A 19,611-nucleotide genomic window follows, 5' to 3' on the forward strand; every position below is an offset into this window, starting at 1 on the left:
ATTAAGTCTGACCTAGATTAATTTTTCCTTCCCTTTAATGCCAATAAAGCTGCAGTTGAGTCTGAACAAATTACTCTTTTCCCCGGACCATTTTCCTCCACCCTCTCCAAGGCCAATAAAATAACCACTAACTCTACAGGAATACTTATTCCTATTGCTATTTTTCCACTAATTGAATTCATTGAACCATCTTTAAATAACTTGATATATTCTGACCAATTTCTCTTCAAATAATTAAAAACCATATCCACAGGACTACCTTCATCTTTCTTTATTTGATCTAAAATACTGAGGTCTACTTTTGGAACTGTCTTGGCAGATAGTTCTTTTGAATCGAATCTTTTCACTGAATCGATTCACAAAACCGTTCGGAACTATTCCTTCACGAACCGGACTGAAACGGTCAGAACTGTTCTCATAAACCAGTTTGAACTGAGAATGGTCTCTCTTGAATTTATCCGTTTCGTAATGAGCCGAGAACCGATGAATGAGCTGCTAATAAAAGCATTCGATTCTCTGTTCAGTGAGTCAGTAAATAACGTGAGTGAATCGAAGATTTGACCAACAGGGTGAAAGTTGCTTTAATAGTCAAATAACAAAAGTGCTACAAACAACCTACTGCAAATGTATGAATTTGTAAATGACCCTTAAATAAACTTGAATCAATCTTCAGTCAACTTTAATCCTACACGCCAGGGACCACGTGATAATATAAAGAATCAGTGAATCAGTGAACCAGTTCATTTGATTGTTCTTTAAAAAGAGTTATTCAAAAGAACCAACTCCGTGGAGATGAAGTTACCACAGACACATAGCTGTCCCGGTGTATTGCCGGAACAAAAAACAAAAAAAACACTTCCAAGCTAATACAAACTTTAATTAAACACACGCGCTGTAGAGGCATCATTGAATGTCTCAGATCATACGCTTTTTTCACAAGGAGCGAGTTTTGTGTTTTAAATCTACTTTAAATTCGCGACAGTCTTAGATTCGAACGCATGAAGCGGGACGGAGTGACATCTGCCACATTTACAAGCGGGGATACTGCCTTAAAACATTTATCAAGACAGCTGTCTACAGGTAAGATTTATTTAGAAATAAGTTTAGATATGTGTAGTTATGAACAACCGACTGTCTGTATTTGTTCAGCTGAATATGAATCTCAAATAACGTTAATCGGTAGACGCAGGATATCCTGTAACTCTTCCTTCAGGAAACATAACTTTTCTGCTTTTGTTTTGAGTATTTTCTGAGGGATTAATGATTTAATTAGCTACCACACTGTCCGGCATTGCCTTTGAAATAATAATAATGTTTGTTACACGTTTGTTTGCGACCAGTTATGATAGATTTGAAGGAAGTTTAGGTTATGAAGTTTTAATTTACTGCCATAGGATAATACAGTTGTTTGCACAGAGCTCAGGACCTGAAATGTAGCTTTATAAAGTGCACAATGAACAGCATTTAGATCTAACCCCTGGTCACTATTCATTATTTAACTGATCATATGGGATAAACATTGATCAAATAGGGATACATTTGTAAAAGCTTTCAAAGCCACTATCCTAATTACCTAAAGTAATTAGAATACGGTTTTATTTCTTATACAGAGGATTTAATTTGGATAGTGACTTTAAAGCAGATTACAAAGACTTTAAAAAAATAAGTGGACATTAATTTGTGGGTTGTGAGTTTACCTATAGTTCTCATAGTACATTAAAGTTTTATCCCAACAACCCTCTTTTAAATGTTATTTTTATAACCAGTGTTAAAAAATAAAAAGGTTAAAAACTTTGTTCTAGGCATATTTCTCTCCAAACACTGGAATAACATAGTAGCTCATACTTGCTGTTAGCACCGTGACTCCCATTTTCATTGTCCCATTTTCATCCTGTTGAAATTCCAGCCCTCATCATGATTCACAGCTTGTTTCTGATAAACAATGCTGGTGATTTATTCCTGGAGAAACACTGGAAGAGTGTCGTAAGCCGCTCCGTCTGCGATTATTTTTTCGAAGCACGAGAGAAGGCAGTGGAACCTGACAATGTCCCTCCTGTCATCCGCACCCCTCATCACTATCTCATAAACATCTACCGTGAGAAGATCTTCTTTGTTTCTGTCATCCAAACAGAAGTGCCTCCACTCTTTGTAATAGAATTTCTGCATCGAGTCACAGAGACGTTTCAGGTATCAATAACCCACTGACGGTGTGGCGTAGAAAGTATAAAATGCTAACATACACTATGGTCAAAAGTTTGGGTTCAGTAAGAAGTTATTTTAAGAAATTAATGCTTTTATTCAGCAAACTTGGTGAACGTTTTATTGTAGATAGTCTTGTATAGAATGTGTGTTCGATAATATGGTATTTTATAATCATTTACTCAGGACTATTTTGGAGAATGTTCTGAGACCACTATCATGGACAATGTGGTCATAGTCTATGAGCTCTTGGAGGAAATGTTGGATAACGGCTTCCCCCTCGCTACAGAATCCAACATATTGAAAGAACTCATCAGACCTCCCACAATGCTGCGGTCGATGGTCAACACCATCACAGGTCAAACGACACATTCCTGAGTATTTTGTTCATGGCTATGTGATGTCGAGAATCTAACGGATTCATAATCCTCAGGCAGTAGTAATGTTGGTGAAACACTCCCTACTGGTCAACTCTCCACTATCCCATGGAGAAAAGCTGGTGTGAAATATACTAATAATGAGGCTTACTTTGATGTGGTGGAAGAAATCGATGCCATCTTGGATAAGTCTGGTAAGACTGTTTGTGGTACTTTAATTTCACAGTTTGTTCACGTCAGCGGTTCCCAATTCCAGAATTTTGCATGTCTCTCTTAGTTATCACACCTGATTCCGATAACCAGCTCGTTAGAAGTGAGCTACGTGCATGAACTGTGTTCCAATTGACATGCTCCCTACACAGTGTTCATTGCTCCCTGAGCAGGCACGAGGACTGGGATTGGGAAACGCTGGTTCACGTGAATCCATAATTCTGAAGGTTTGTGGTTGATATTGGTTTTCTCTTCTGTTTCAGGAACTACCGTCTTTGCAGAAATCCAGGGAGTTATTGATGCTTGTGTCAAGCTCTCTGGAATGCCAGACCTTACGCTCTCATTTATGGTGAGAGCACTTCTTCATATTCATCTCTTTTTTTTTTTTCTTTTGGGTTATATTTTATTTTGCTGTGTCATCAACCATATTTAAAGTTGCAATGAAACTGAAGTAGCCATAGATCTTTTCATTTGTATTGAGATGGATTATCAGGAAATAAAACATTTAGTGCGACTTGGATTATGGCATTTTCCTTAAACATTATAAGGTCAAAAAAAGAAAAAACATTCCCATAGTCAGTCAGTTGTTCACAGTAAGATCTATAACATTAATATGCGGATTTTCTTTTCACTGCTACCTTGGAAAATCTTGTCCATATCCGTACTCTTATCTAACAATGACCTTATTTAACGAAAGTTCAGAGTACAAGCACCGCCACTGGGGACCTGTAATGAACCTGAGGATTGAGTATCTTGAGCAAAAGAACAAAAGATAAAGCATTATACACACTATACTTGATCTAAAATTATTTTAAACATTATGCAAACTTAAACGTATTATGCATGCAGCTTTTATGATCCCATATTAATCAAGGAACAACGGGACATGCTTTTTTTTTTTACCAAACTGTATGTTGTCCACAGAACCCCAGGCTCCTGGACGACGTGAGTTTTCATCCATGCGTCCGTTATAAGAGATGGGAAAGTGAAAGAATTATCGCCTTCATTCCCCCCGATGGAAACTTTCAGCTCATGTCATATCATATCAGTGCGCAGAAGTAAGCAGAGTATAGGTCTGGAGTAAATAGTTAAGCCATAAACCTAAAACATGTATGAAAGATAATTAGATATTGCCCATTAAAAGTTTTTTTTATCTGTTTTTACAGCCTTGTAGCAATCCCGGTATATGTGAAGCAGAACATCAGTTTCTTTGAGACTGGATCTTCAGGAAGACTGGACATCACTGTGGGTCCTAAGCAGACCATGGGAAAGACTGTGGAGTGTTTGGTAGTGACCGTACACATGCCCAAAGTGGTTCTCAGCGCCAACCTCAATGCAACTCAGGGAACCTACAACTATGACCCCGTCACAAAGGTCAAATGCAATTCCATTTTCATTGATTTATTGTAGTTGTGTTATTTTAGCAATGTCACAGCTGTTGATCATTTGAAACTCTATTTCTGGCTAATTGTTCTGACTGTTGTCTTGTAGAGTTTGGTGTGGGATATAGGGAAACTTAACCCCCAGAAGCTTCCCAATCTGAAAGGAAGCCTAAGTCTGCAGTCTGGAGCTCCTAAACCAGAGGAGAACCCAAGTCTGAACATTGACCTGAAAATCCAGCAGTTAGCCATCTCAGGTAGGCTAGGGTCATTTATCAGCTTTGGTCGTTATTCATTGCCAGCAGGAACTTGTGATAAAGCACTGTTGTTATTAGGGGTCGACCGATTATCGACCTGGCCGATTATTGGCACCGATATTAAGCATTTTTATAATAATCGGCATCGGTCATTTTCAAAACCGATGTGCCGATAAAATTATTTAATTATGAAACGCGCTATTTGGCTCTGATGCAGCCTGTCGGAACTCACCACTCTGTGGCCTAGAGCAGTCTCCGCCCACCGCGCATATGATCTGTTGAGAGTCAGGAGTCCAACCAATCAACGTGGAAGACTAAAGCCGCTCTCACACCGAAAGCGCTTGCTAACAGGTGCTGCTTCATCAGCGCATCAGTTATCTCTCAAAGGCAGCAGCAGACGTTGCTCAAGTTGCAATAAATTACAATCCACTACACTGAAGTTGTAAAAACCTCAATATTATCTATTTATGATTTCCGAGATGGGGGAAACGCAGGGCGCAGGGGGAATCGCGGAATCCAGTCATATGGAATTTACTGTATAACGCGGAGTCACGGAATTAGTCAAAAGTAGGTCAGTACACTTAAATCGACTCATGATATGGACTATCTGTAAACATTAAGCTGCTAAAAGACTATTTAAATATGAATTCTGCATGTTCGGCGGGTCTCTGTATATGTGAATGGCACAGACGCGCGGTTTTGACACACACACACACACGCACTGAAGTGCGCGACGCTCGCGGTGTATTCCGCATCTGCCATGTCACTAAATGAGGACATAAATACATGAACATCATCCCCAGAACTGCTCTGAGAGTTACTTCATGAGCATTTGACTGTTTCGTTTGAGTAAAACGATCGTCATATCATAAATAGGCTACAGAAACTTAAGAGGTCCTGACGGCAACCCGTCAAAATAAAAGTTCGGTTTATTTACTAATGCTACTACAATTATTACAACTTTTGTTTAAAAGAACAATCACACAATACGCTATTTCTTACATGTTTTAATTTTAATAGTAAACCCATTTGTTTGCCAAAAAATAGAGTTCAACTCTCATTTGATTAAAAGATAAATTAAATTAATGTTTTATGCCTTCATTTGCACTGCACTGTAAATGAAAACTAATGGAAATTACTGTCACATAGGCCAAGACTAAGATACTGTCACATAGGCCAAGATTAAGTTACTGTCACATAGGCCAAGATTAGGATGACGGAAATTGGGACATTTCAATAGGCTATTGAACCAAGTGAGCCTATAACAGGCTATTAGTGTTATAGTTTCATTAAAATAGTTGCGGTCTTCTTCGCAACTTCTACAATGGAGCTATGAAGACAATTAAATTATTTACACGTATTATATACATTGTGCTTTTTAAATTAATCAACTGATGTGCATTAGATGATGAATTGAATAGTCACCTCTTGTAGGTTATGATTTAGTCAACCGAAAATAATTAATGAAGAATTATGAGAGGTTATGCTATTACACATACATTTCTAACATGTAAATTATTGAAGCCAAATACTTACATTTTCCCAAGCTGTTTAGCTTTGGTATTTAGTATTCATAGGCTTAATCATGAAGCATACAGTGGCCCCACTTTTAACTCTCTCTTTATATATTACCCTTATTGTAGATGGATGCATGGGGGAAGACAAGAGTAAGAAGTGCAACCAACACTAGGGAAGGCCATTTTTGTCAGAGCCCTTGTTATTCTTAATTTTGACATTAATTTTCATTTTTACACCAGACATATATATCGGTTCAATATATCGGTTATCGGTCTACTTGGTCTGTAATAATCGGTATCGGCATCGGCCCTGAAAAACACATATCGGTCGACCCCTAGTTGTTATTAACGCTTTTAAAACCCTATTTAATTTACTATTTGTTCGCTTTTTTTCTTTCTAAATTTATTTTCATCTCCTTCCACGTGTTTGTATGTAATTGCTGAAATACCATCAAACGTTTAGGGTCATTTTTTTTAAAAAGACTTTTACTTTTATACATTCAGTTGATCAAAAGTGACAGTAAAGACTTTTATAATGATATAAAACTTTTCTATTTCAAATAAATGCTTTTGAGCTTTCTATTAAGTGTTAAAGCTACACAAGTTTATCTAAAATCTGATGATCATATGATCCAATGAGCATTGACCATGCAATGAGAAATTGAGAATGATATTGAACGAAATCTGATCTTTTGTAGAGAGGGTGTTCACATTGTCAGTGTCACAAATTTGCTTATTTTCAGACTTATGTAAAGTTGCCTTAAAACACTGTTTTCAAATGTGTTATATAAATACAGTTATGCTTCACTCTCTCTTCTGCTTCACAGGACTAAAAGTCAATCGTCTTGACATGTACGGAGAGAAATATAAACCATTCAAGGGTGTGAAATATGTGACCAAAGCTGGGAAGTTCCAGGTCAGGACATGAGGCCAGCTGCAGATTATCACAAGGATATGCCAAAAGTTTATTAGAGGTGCCATTTTCTAAGTGACAAATCATACAGAATTGTAACCTTGTGCACAATCTCCCTTATTTTTAAAAAATATCGCAGTTACATTTGTTATTGTAATATTTATCTTTCTTGTTTTGTGGGAAATTACTGGCAATTTGCAAGAAGTGAAAATATTTCCACTGGAGAGCATTGGGAGAGCATTTGCTTTGGGAATCTTTCACTTCATATCATCAACATTCCATTAATGTGTTAAAACTGTATTATTTTAGATTTAAGGTACGTAAATCTTTGCCAGAAACGCATTACATTAACCACAATACTGCTCTACAGTCTTTGATATTGTCACAAAACAATACTTAAGAGTTTCTGCACATATTCACAGGCCTTATTTTTTTATTTAAGTTTATTTGCCAGTTCAGTGGCCTTTGAATGAAAAACAATTCAAATACTTTGAGGAGGCCTCACACACTCAAATGGCCTTGAGAACAGTCATGCTTATAGCAGGACATATTTACAATGATGCAATCTACTACACAAGCACATCACTGCTCAGAGGTGAATAGAAGCTGTATCTGCTTGAGAGACGATTTACACTTAAAGTAGTTTGCCACATACAAGCACTATGGAGCCATTATGAGCTCAAGTGATAAAATCAGCTCTGTTGCACTGACCTGTAGTGATACGGTAGATATGCAGGTCTGCCACCTTTCGATGAAGCTTTGAGGATTTGCACACAAGGACACACAGTTGCATTATTTTGTAAAATGTCAAGGGAACTGCATAACTGCATTTTAAGATATGTATTTAAACCAAAAGCCTTCAGATTTATAAAGTTTGCGAAGAAAACTTTTTTGTGTGTGTGTTTCCACTTCTGAGTAATGCCTGTTTATTATAACTTCACTTGAATTTGTTTGACAAAATTAGAAAGTAACTTGTCCCTTTAATGAAGTTTCCAAACAAAATACCTTAACAGAATTTTTTTTATTAATCTGAGGCACATAAGATGTTTTTTCTATGTGACACTGAAAAAGTCAATATTAGTGTCGTATAAACATTCACAAAGCAGTAATTTCACCCTTTCTAAATGTCACGACATGAACCCACGACATGCTAGTACACAGACAAATACAGCCCTGTAAACTTTCACAACGAGGCACTATATTGGGGGCTGAAAAGGTACTCTTTCAAATGTATATGTTGTAGATGAGAGTTTTTAAGTGAATGCAAGGCAGTGAAGCATCATGACAGCGTTCTTGTAGCTGTACAGAGAATTCAGACTGCATCTTCAGCTAATAATGGTGATGAGCTTGTGCTACTGAGTTTTTCATAGTATGACTGCACAATGTCAACACATTTGGTTCTATACTACTGTCCTTAAAACGGTAGATCACACAAAAACTAAAAATCTGCAATTTACTCGCCCTCATGTCCTTTAAACCTGTATGACCAGAACACAAAAGAAGATATTTTGAAAAATATCTCAGTTTTTGTCCATACATTGAAAGTCATTTATAGTTTTAGAACAACATGAGGGTGTTCACAGACTTTTCATTTTTGGTTAAACTCATCTCCAAACTCATAGGTATCACATATAAACAAGCCACCTGGGTCTTGTTACCCACTCTATTTAAATGGGTAAAAACATTAAGACAGTTCCATCATCAATATACTACAATTGCAAACAATCACACAGAGAAATGTCAAAATTACAGCTGTAAACTAAGAGCTAAGAGAGAACAGTTCAACTGTTGTGAGGATTGTGCTTTTCTTTTAATGAATTTAAATAATCATTCACTCTCTCACAAACTTAAGGTGAATGAAGTATAAAGAATTTCAGTGTTAACTATCCAAGCTTTCGCATGTCTATGTAGATTTACATGATAGATGGGTTTTTTTGATAGCTAATGGATATTAAGTGTAAAAAAACTAAATCTTTGGCATCAACCATGCCATGTAAAATACATCTCTGTAATGGCACGACCCATCAAAAAAGGCATTATCATATTTAATAAATAGCTAAGCAAAAGTTCATTATAAATATGAGCAAAGAACAGTAAATTATAGTGAATTATAACTCAAAAACAACCAGCCATAGGGTTTTTGAATAGCAAAGTAAAACTTACAACATTGTACGTGTTGTATGTTTGCGACTAAAAAGTGATCTTGAATAATGTTCTGATGAAATATAAGAAATATAAATATATACATTTTCAATAAGAAAATTTAATTGTCAAAAACTAATTTAAAGTAAATTTCATCATGAACTCCAACATTGTTCGAGAGAGGCATCATGCCATTTTTCTCCAATACAAAATAGAAAACTTCCTCATGCAAAAAAAAAAATATATATATATATATACCTGGAATTTGGAAACCCAACATACCAAAAATATATATTTAAAAATTAGCTTCCTGTATACTCCTACACTATACCTCAGAAGTGTGAGATTAAGGTAACAACAGCAAACTTTCAGGACAAAAATAGCCTCCGTAAGGAGCAGCGGAGGTGTACCAAGTTCCCATACCAGCAAGTAAATAAAAATAAGCAATACCAGTCACCCCGAAACTCGAGCCGAACACTGATGTCCAAAAATGTAAGAATCAGACAGGGTGCTTTTTTTCCACCTGCCACCCCTTATCAGATCTCAGACATTTGAAAAGGCAAGGATGCAGATTGCAAATGGAAATCAACTAGTCCTCAGTTTACTGGTACCAGGGGGTCTTTCGTACCCAGCGAAGAGTTAACCCTGCGTCTGTGCGGATCTTGATAGAGGCAGCTTCTGCTTCTCTGACTGTCTCCTTCACGGACTGCATGAGGTTCTGGGCGTTGTGCACAAGCATCTCGGTGGCCTTGGGACCAAACACAATTTTAATTTCAATCCAATCCAATAAATCCTTCATTAAAGATGTGCCTTGTTTCATCACCTGCTCAGATTCTTCCTCACTGATGTTTGTACGTCCCAACATAGTGGCCTTTACTGTGGACAGGATCTTCAGCTGAGTGCTAATAGTTGGGATACGCTCACAAACCTGGAATAAACATTCCAGAGTTCACAGAGGAGAAATGTACTTCATAAGCGAGACAATTTGCAAATCGGTTCTCTACTACTACTGATATTTGTGCCACTGACCTGCAAGAGGTTTGTGCGAATCCGTTTGTCGGTGCATTGCTTGGCTACCTCTTTAGCCAGCCGCGTGACCTCGTCGGAGGCTTTGGCGATGTCCTTGGCGCACTGAATGAGGGCACGTTTATTTCCACTGCCTCCACGCACTAGACGAGACATCTCCGCCATGAGCAGGGCCATGCGCTTAGCTGCTCCAATGATGTCGTTACCCTAAGAGGAAAAACACCCATGTGGACATAGCATAAGGACTTAAAATAAGGGTTTGATTACAGACATACTTTGGCAAAAACAGGTAAAATCGAAAATTACTACAAAAATCGGTTGCTGTTCATGTAGATATTTTTTACCTGTTATTAATCTGTGATTGATGATGAGCTCTATGTATCTAACTTCTATCTCTAACATTTTAAAATGTCACAAAGACAAACAAATAGTGTTTAGAATCATGTCATTTTCATCCAGTGCACATCAATCATGCGTTATTGAAATTAGTATAGGTTTATCATGTCTCCTGAAGTCACATTTGTAGGAAAAAATATGAGAAACAAATGCACGTGAACAAGAATTTTTTTCTGTGCACACGGAAAAGCATTTGCATGCTCGTTACCGATTTACAAATATACTTTTCTGGTGTGGGTGCAAAAGTTTCCCATCATGAAACAAAGTTTCTCGTACTTTTCTTGGAATTAAGAGTTTACATCTCACTTTTTTTTTTTTTTAATTCTGAGTTTATACCTCACATTTGCAAGAAAAAAGTTTGTAAGATTATACAATAAAAATTATGCCTTTTTTTTATCCGTGACGGAAATAAGTTTCCATAGTCCTCCTGTGTGCACAACAAATTCTGAGGGCATTTTTTTGTTCTGCAAACTTAACTTTAGGGGCTCCGTAGAATCTAATGTATTTTCCTCTAGGCTGTCAACAATATGGTGCCCATCTAATGAATAAATCATATTTATTGATTAACAAAATACCTTGAGTAGAATTCTGCATGATCCTTTAGTGAGACAGTTGTTTATATACAGGCATGCAAAGTTTGTGTTAAAATGTAACATCCTACTATGGCTTTGACATGGTTCATTTAAATGGTTAGAAAAAGTGTGCAACAAACAAACAGGCATGTGACATGACTTCAACACGTGTAATTCCGAAGTCATTGGGAAACTGTCATCCATGGCTTCAGAGGTTGGCAAAAGCAGAGTGTTTGGCAGCAGCGGTTGAGTAAATGGCTCTTCGTTCAAATCGGGGCACAGAGGCGTGACAACTATTAGAAATGAGCAGGGAAGTGACTTTTGAAGCCAGTATCAGTTTGTCCAAGAAATGCACAACAAACTTGCCATTCCAGTTGTGGTCATTGGCAACCCCAGCAGCAAAAAAACACACCGGACCCAAGTGTGAAGCAACAACAGCAGCAGCAGCAGCTATCTGGTTTCAGCATTCCCACAGTAATATCTGGATGCAGAAGGGATGCTGCGGCCCGCCGGGGCCAGAAAACGGAGTACCTTACTGGACCACTTGCGAGCCTCCTGGTGCAAAGACTGCGCAGCGGCCAAAATGGGCTGGTTAACTGGCTGATTGGAAGACATTAAGAGCAGCTCTGGCTCAAAATCATCCTCGTTGTCTGTGAATTCATCCTCATCGTCTATATCTACTTCCGCCTCAGCGGCCTCAAAACCCTCGTCTGTCACTTCAGGCTGGGGAGGCTGGGAAGGAGGGGGAGGGGGAGGAAGGAGCCAGCATGGAGAAAGAAGGACAGAGTTAGTACGAGAGGCACTGCAAGGAGATTCCCAGGACATGATTGTGGGAACAGCTGGGGTTAGGATAGCTGGGAGGGGCAGCATTCTGGGTCCTGCTGGGTAACGTCTGCCACAGGGTTTATAATGTCAACTGAAAATCTTGTAACGGATCTATTCTCACTTAAAGTTGTGGGTGGTTAATTTGGACAGAGCAAACAAGCAAAGCCTCCAACAAGATATGATGAAAGACATGATGGGTTCTCCATAAAAAAAAAAGCAGCTTTGACAGATTGTGTTACAATGAGTTTATATGATACTTAAGTAAAAATACTCCTAATAAATTATTTTATATAGACTGTCCTTAAATTGTCCTGATTTTTTTCTTTTAACTTTTCCAATCATTCATTATTACTGAATAAAGATTTTTAAAACATTTATTTCATAGAGACTGTTCTCACACACACACAAAAAAAAAGCTGCCATTTATAGCTGCCAAAATAGTTAGTCGTATAGCCCGTAATTTCCATGAACACTAACACTGAAAAATCTGGGGTTTAAAGTTTTTTATTTTTTTATTGGATCAAAATAACAGTAAAGACATTTATAATATTACAAATGATTTCTATAAATGCTAAATAAAATTAAATGCTGTTTTTTTTTACTTTCTAATCATAAAATAATCCTAAAAAATTGTGTTGTGGTTTCCACAAAAATATTAAGCAGCACAACTGCTTTCCACGTTGATAAAAATAGGAAAATGTTTCTTGAGCACTAAATCAGCATATTAGAATGATTTCTGAAAGATCATGTGATATTAAAGACTGGAGTAATGATGCTGAAAATTCAGCTTCGCCATCACTGTAATCAATTTCTTTTTAAAATATATTAAAATAGAAAACAGTTATTTAAAACTGTAAGAATATTGTACAATATCACTGTTTTGCTGTATTTTTAAACAAATAAATGCAGCCTTAGTGAGCATAAGAGACTCAAAATATATATATATATATTTTTCCAACCCTAAACTTTTGAATGGTAGCGTATCGGTCTATCTATCTGCGATATCTCAGTATTTCATTAATACAGCTATCCCTAATTTTTACACTGTATTCAATTTAGTGAAGTGAATATCATAACTAAACAGGCAATAAATGGGGCTGTGTGCAGATACAAACAGGGAAAGACCATGTTAACACGCAAGAGATCAAATAGTTTTCACAAGCACCGAGACAAAGCCATGAAGGGACTGTTCAACTATTATAGAAGTAGAAGAAATAGCTCAGAAACATCCCACAAAAGGACAACGACACAACCAGTAAGTCAAACCCACCCAGTGGGCTCTCACTATGGTCACCTGATTGGAAGAATTATTGCTTACGATCACCTACTAGCACCTACACGAGCCTTTGTAATGAGCTTGTATCAGCTCTGCACTAGTTCCAGTTGATATCACATCCACTGAAGAAGACATTTCCCATTAGTTAAAGTTAGCTCAGGTAGTCCTGTCTGTCTTGTTTCATAGCAGAAGCACTTTAGGGGTAAAGCTGCGAAGAAAAGTCATGTATTGCTCCTTCACTTTGGTCTGAGTCTACTTGTTAAAACGTTAGAGCATGCAAACATTTCTTTCATAGATGACAGTTTCCGTTCTTTTTCCCCCTGAAACTGGAATCATCACAGAGATTTCCACATTTCAGGTTAAAGACAAAAAAACATTCAACAAATTTCGACAAAGGCAACATTTCACAATCATAAAAAGCAGACCAGTACACAAAGCGCATCTCAAACACTTGAACACATAATTTAGTTTTTTCATTAACTTTGTCATTTCATCTCGACAGTCTTTGTGAGATTCAGTTTTTTATTTTTAATTCTAATAATTCTAAAATGATTTATTATTGTGTTTTTTTTACAGTCCATTACTATTAAAACGTTTGGGGTCGGTAATTGTTTGTTTTATTGAAAGAAGACTTATGCTCACCAAGGCTGCATTTTTTGTTTAAAAATACATTAAAAATTAAGTCAAAATAAGCTTTTTCCTGTTTTTAGATATTATAAAAAGTCATTTATTCCAGTGATGGCAAAGCTGAATTTTTATCAGCCATCATTCCAGTCTTTAGTGTCATATTAGCCTTCAGTAATCAATCTAATATGCTGATTTTGCTGCTCAAGAAACATGCTTTTATGAATATTTTGCTGCTTAATATTTTGTTGGAAACCCTGATAGATTTTTTAGGATTCTTAGATGAATAGAAAGTTCAAAAGGACAGTTTATTTGAAATAAAAATGTTTGGTAACATTATAAAAGTCTGCCATTGTTGTCTGTCAAAAGTATTAATTTCTTGAATAAAAAATAAAAATCTTACTGACCCCAAACTTTTGAGCCATTTCTAAAGAACTACAAGGAATGGTTTTGTGTCTATAACATAATAGTTCCACTCACCTTACTGGACCATTTACGGGCCTCGTCGTGTAGCTGCCTGGCCGCAACCATCATCGGCTCGCTCACCATCTCGCCGGCTTTCTGCTCAGGGAATTCCTCATCTTTCTCCTCTGGGGGTGGAGGTCTCGGGGGAGGAACCTCTCCCTCTGGGAGGGGAGGTTTGGGGGGAGCCTGATCATCACTGACCTGATAGAATTATATGGGTGAGTAAATGATGACAGAATTGTCCCTTTAAGGCCTGATTTGACACTTTAATTTCACTTACATGCAGCTGATCAAGGTCTGGAGGTGGAGGGGGAAAGTCAGGTTCCTGAGGCTGGAAGGCTTCCCTGACTTTCCCAACAGCAGCCAAGATCCTGTAGCCAGAGTCCAGGAAGCTCTTTTGTGAACCTTATCAATAGGAGAAAAAGATTTTCTGTCAGAAACAGGAGAAATTGTTTTCTATACATGTAACCAGAACATTTACAAAAAAAAAGACCTGGATCCTGGATGTTTCCTGCCACGGCTTTAGCAGCCATAACCATGGGTGAGATTGTTCTACCAAGTTCATCTGAAGCAGCTTTGACCAGTTCTCTGAATTTAGGGTCCTCTGAGTTCTCCACTTCCCGTTTGGCCACCAGAAGGACCCGGTTAGCCCGCCGGGCAATGCTGGTGGCCCCTGCAACCAACATCTGGGGTTGAACGTTAGCCATTGCCACCCGACATTTATCAATGTCTTTCTTAATGGCCTCCTCTGATGCATCCAAGAGGGATTTCGTGTCAATGGCTTCATCCACAAGACCTAAAATAAAGATAAATAGTGAATGTGTGAAAGAATTTCAAAAGATTTGATGTGGTATTTTATGTGACATGCGCTTTTGCTTACTGGTCATTTTTTCAATGTTGTCAATCCATTGGTTCTTCATGGTCTCAAAGTGTTCATATGCAGCCTGGTTGCCAGGGTTCTTCAGCAAAATGCGTGCAGCAGAAGTGACCTGCTCATGAGTACAGCAGAAGATAGATAAACATGTCAAACAAACAAACAAGATTACAACTAGTTTAATAGTACTCATTCTGAAAGCCTTTATTGGTAGAATTTTTAATAAGGCTAATAAGAATTAGATTTTATTTACACTAAGTGCAAATAGCTATAGATTCTATTTACACTGTTAAAATAGCAACACTTTCTGCTATTTATACTACCTGTTACAAATAGTGGCAATTATCTGCACTTCAGTATTTTATTACATTATAAAACAGTATAACATATTGAGTGTAAATTCTCATTTTAATTCAAATTATTAAATGGATGCCACCTTACTGGTACAATAAAGCCCTCCCTACACCTACCCGATGATTTATTTTCAACTTTTTGATTATTTCCTTAATTTTTATTGAAAATAAATGCCTTTATGATGTGATACAAGATTTGAAAAGGGAGGAAGTTTGGCAAAAGGCAGGTTTGAACCCGGGTCGATCGCGTCAAAAAGACCATGGTACATGCTGACTATCCCAGTCACGTTGGTGGGCAGAGTTGGGCAGGTAATAAAGATCTGTCAATTGGGCAGGTAATAAAGAAATACAGATTTTTTTTAAAGGTTTATATTTCTTAAATTACAAAAATACTTTATTGTTCAAAAGTCAGGGGTCTGTAAAATGTTTTAATATTTTTTGAAGGGTCTCTTATGCTCACCATTTATTTGATCAAAATATCAAAATACAGTAAAATTGTAATGCTGTGAAATATCATAAAAATTTTAAATAAATTTCGTATTTTAATATTTTTTACAGTGTCATTTATTCCTGTGATGAAAAAGCTCATTTGTTTTGACTTTAGTACTGTGAAAACATAAAAGCTAGTTACTTTAGAAACATCCTCATAATTTAACACTCAATACTTTTCTCACACAGTCTTATTTTAAGAATGAGGTCTCACTCAAGATCATCATATTTGGTAGTATCTGGCATCACAAAGCTAGAATGCCCCTGGAGACTTGATACTGTGGCTAATGTCCAGCTATCAGGCCAAACACTGCATTATATGTCCTTAAAGTAGCTCTGGCATAAGTACAGAGTCACACATATCATATACATATATGAGCTGCATACCTGAGGTGTTAGATCTCTGGCTGATTTCACAGCCGCCTGGATGCCTTCAACTGTGCTCTTATTGGCTGTTCCCACAGCAGCAGCTTTCTCCGCTGTAGCACCCAGTCTACTGGCATGATTCTCAAAGTTAGACGCCCTTTCTTCAAAGACCTAGAGGGGAAAATACTGAATTAATTATAATTATTATTTTATAATTAATCATTCCGTTTATAGTTTTTGTTAATATTTTGTATTACAATTTAATTTTTACATTTTGCTTTCACTTTAATTTAAAAGCTTTAGTAATTTTGTTGGTTTTGACATTTTAATTAGTATTTTATATGTCTATATAATTTTTTTAAATTAGTTTTTAGCTTAGTTTTAGTTATTCAAGTTAAACTAAATAAAAATTAGAAATGTTGCCATGGCAATTAAATTTTATTATATTTTGTTTTAGTTAATGCAAATTTTTTCCCCAAGTAACTTAAATGTTTTTGGAGTTTTTTAATGGTTTTAGTATTAGATAACTATAACAACAATACATAATAACTATGATAATGATTATGAGTATGTTTGTATGCATTTCTGACCAGGTATAAAATAATGATTTTGGGGATTCCTTCAAAATAAATAATAACCCTAAGAATAAAAGTGTTTATTTACTTCTAAAAACGTCTAGTCTTTTTACAATTAGGTTTAGGGCTTGGAATGCTTTGTGTGAATTAGCATATTTGATATGACACTGAAAATCAAGCTGTGCTATGTTTAAAACGGGTTGTATACTCAACAGACCTCGTCTCTGTTGGGGGCCTCAAGAGGTGCTGTTGCTGCCACAGCCAGGAGTTTAACTGGTGTGGTTGTATCACTGAAAACATCAGACACCTCCTGGGTCATTGCTTCCTGCATCTTCGCCTTCAGATCCTTGAAAGAAAAATATGACATGATGATTTATTTATGTGTACGATTAAAAACCAAAAAACATGTCATTTGCTTGAAGCGGAATAGGAAAAAATAAATTGTGTAGTGTAAATATTTTCCAGCAGAGGGCGGCATTTGCTTATATATTACATTGAGCAAAAAGCCCTGGTGCATTGTGTACCAGCAGATCTGACCTCTGCACTTCCCATTTGAGAAGATCTAAGCATCTGATTATGCTTCACCCACACCTGCTGTGTGAGAAAGATAGCAAGATCTTTTAATAGAAAAGGGGGACACGATGCCTTACTTTAATTGCCTCCAGAAGATGAGCAGCCACAATGCGCGCCTGAGGACTCTCTCCCTCTCCCCGCGCTGCAAGATCTGCCAACTGCATCATCAGCTGCTCCACTCGCTCACACTTTGCTAGCAGATCCTGTCTGTGCGGCCCTGGTAGAGAGTTCCCCAGCCGGCGGCCTTCCGCTATTAGCCCCCGTATGGCAGCCTGGCCTACAGACAGAGACATGACAAGCTTCCATTAAAATTTAATGGTGAAATATGTCATTTCTAGTTGAAAGAATCAAACAGGTTTCCCAAATTCCCAGGTTTCATTATACTACTGTTTGGACAAACAGACAGTCTCTTCAGGGAAATTAACAAACAAATTGTTCACCCAAAAATCATTAATCATTAAATGTCATTAATTACTCCCCCTCATGTTGTTCCAAACCCGTAAGACCTTAGTTCATCTTCAGAACACCAATTAAGATATTTTTGATGAAATGAGCTTTCTGACAGCAATGCAACTACCACATTAGAGGTCCAGAAAGGTAGAAACAACATTGTTAAAACAGTCCATGTGACATCAGTGGTTCAACTGTTATGTTATGCAGCTACGAGAATACTTTTTGTGCCCAAAGACAACAAAAATAACGACTTTATTCAACTATTTCTTCTCTTCCATGTCAAGTGTTCAACCTAGATGTTTTACTGATCATTCATGACAGAATTTTCAATTTTGGGTGAACTATCCCTTTAAGAAGAAGCCACAATCATAATAGAAACATTTTGTTTCAAGCCACATTTAAACTAAAAACTATAAACATGCATTTTAATTAAATTAATTATTTCAATTATTTTGCACTAAAATATTAATTTTTAAACACTATATCTATAAAATGGATGGTTATAATAATTGTGAGATATAATTTTGTAAATTTTACATAATTATGTTAATACGCCCTAGACAGCCTACTATGCTTTTCTTTCAAACACACTTGCAGTCATTTGTTTTGTGTGGATATATTCATTCATTCCTGATTCATTCATTTTACCAAGTGGAGGGCAACAGCTGCTTTGAAATTGCCATTAATGTGACAATTGTACACAATTTTTATTTTTTTTGACTGATTGGCTAATAATTCAGCATTATTAAACTAGCACTACATTAGTATCTCTACTTGCTGGTTTAAAAAATATGTTTTTGCTGAGTGCATCCAAAATGATAGTATATTAAAATAACAAGCCATAGGTGTCCAGATAGTATACCATTTCTGGTGGATTTTAAATGGAGAATCTGTGCCATAGCAGTTTTTTAAGCTTATTAAGGATAATTAACAATGAATTCATAAGTAATTAAGTTAGCAAGATGACAAGGTCTGTGGTATCAAGATGAAATTTAATGACGTGATAATATGTCCCAATACTGGCCTTGCTATACACTTGAAAGTATGGGTTTTCCCTATCACGAGCGATGTACAAACTAGTGTAAATATGTAAACTGGGACAAGCCCTGGTACTAAACTGTGCAGCTCTGGTCTAGAGTTACTTCAAGACTAAGTTAACCTGAAAGTAACATGACCTGCTGTGAATAGGACATGAAGCAGCTATTTATGGTTTGAAATATTTTAAGTATGAACATAAATACAACAGGGACAGAGGAAATAGCCATCTGTCACATCATATAAAGGTCCAGAGTCAAGTGCCTAGTTCCATACAAATGAATAAGTCATTCAATATGCCAGTGTTATCCTTTGGGGGGAAAATAATGGCCTCAGATGACCATATGAGGATTTTACTACACTAATAACAGATACAGATATAATAACAGTTATTGATTCAATTCTAAATGTAAATTCAGTGGATTGCCAAACAGCTTTTTTGTCACATTTAAGGAGTAATGTTTCACCTCATCCTGCCACCCACCTACTCCATGATCGTCCACTCCAGGGTTGTTGATCCAGTGCAAGGCCTGCTCCATTTTGCCCTCTAGTGTAACAGCGGTCTTGGCAGGTCTCATGTTGGCCACGGCACGGTTAGTCTTTGCCTGCAAGTTCTGCAAAGCTGTGCCAATCTGTTTGGCCAGCGCTCTAGCCTCAGGAGTATCCCCTTTACCCCTGTGGCACAAAAAAAGTTCAAAAGAACAGCATTTATTTG

At 36.9% G+C, this 19,611-nt stretch overlaps 2 protein-coding genes across 3 annotated transcripts in view; one reads left to right on the forward strand and one right to left on the reverse strand.

Moving 5' to 3' along the window:
• The first annotated feature begins 757 nt into the window (after nucleotides 1-757).
• Nucleotides 758-9,550, forward strand: LOC306883891 (AP-3 complex subunit mu-1-like). Its single transcript, XM_079439395.1, has 9 exons — nucleotides 758-1,080; nucleotides 1,907-2,187; nucleotides 2,386-2,557; nucleotides 2,633-2,770; nucleotides 3,050-3,135; nucleotides 3,711-3,844; nucleotides 3,953-4,160; nucleotides 4,278-4,422; nucleotides 6,767-9,550. The coding sequence occupies exons 1-9, from the start codon at nucleotides 999-1,001 to the stop codon at nucleotides 6,865-6,867; spliced, it is 1,347 nt and encodes a 448-aa protein (XP_079295521.1). The 5' UTR covers nucleotides 758-998; the 3' UTR covers nucleotides 6,868-9,550.
• LOC306883890 (vinculin-like) overlaps nucleotides 7,857-19,611 on the reverse strand; it is a 40,695-nt gene continuing 28,940 nt past the window's right edge. The window contains exons 11-22 of one of the 2 annotated variants that reach the window (XM_079439393.1): nucleotides 19,381-19,571; nucleotides 17,486-17,685; nucleotides 17,053-17,181; nucleotides 16,282-16,431; nucleotides 15,059-15,167; nucleotides 14,672-14,974; nucleotides 14,459-14,583; nucleotides 14,194-14,379; nucleotides 11,520-11,711; nucleotides 10,024-10,227; nucleotides 9,818-9,922; nucleotides 7,857-9,742 (exon numbers count right to left, since the gene is read on the reverse strand). In XM_079439393.1, coding sequence (XP_079295519.1) covers nucleotides 9,596-9,742; nucleotides 9,818-9,922; nucleotides 10,024-10,227; nucleotides 11,520-11,711; nucleotides 14,194-14,379; nucleotides 14,459-14,583; nucleotides 14,672-14,974; nucleotides 15,059-15,167; nucleotides 16,282-16,431; nucleotides 17,053-17,181; nucleotides 17,486-17,685; nucleotides 19,381-19,571 — 2,041 coding nt within the window. In that variant the 3' untranslated portion in view covers nucleotides 7,857-9,595. The remainder of the gene's footprint in view (nucleotides 9,743-9,817; nucleotides 9,923-10,023; nucleotides 10,228-11,519; nucleotides 11,712-14,193; nucleotides 14,380-14,458; nucleotides 14,584-14,671; nucleotides 14,975-15,058; nucleotides 15,168-16,281; nucleotides 16,432-17,052; nucleotides 17,182-17,485; nucleotides 17,686-19,380; nucleotides 19,572-19,611) is intronic. The other variant, XM_079439394.1, reaches the window with a different exon arrangement.

This window comes from Barbus barbus, assembly GCF_936440315.1.
Source record: "Barbus barbus genome assembly, chromosome: 18".
Lineage (NCBI taxonomy): Eukaryota > Metazoa > Chordata > Actinopteri > Cypriniformes > Cyprinidae > Barbus > Barbus barbus.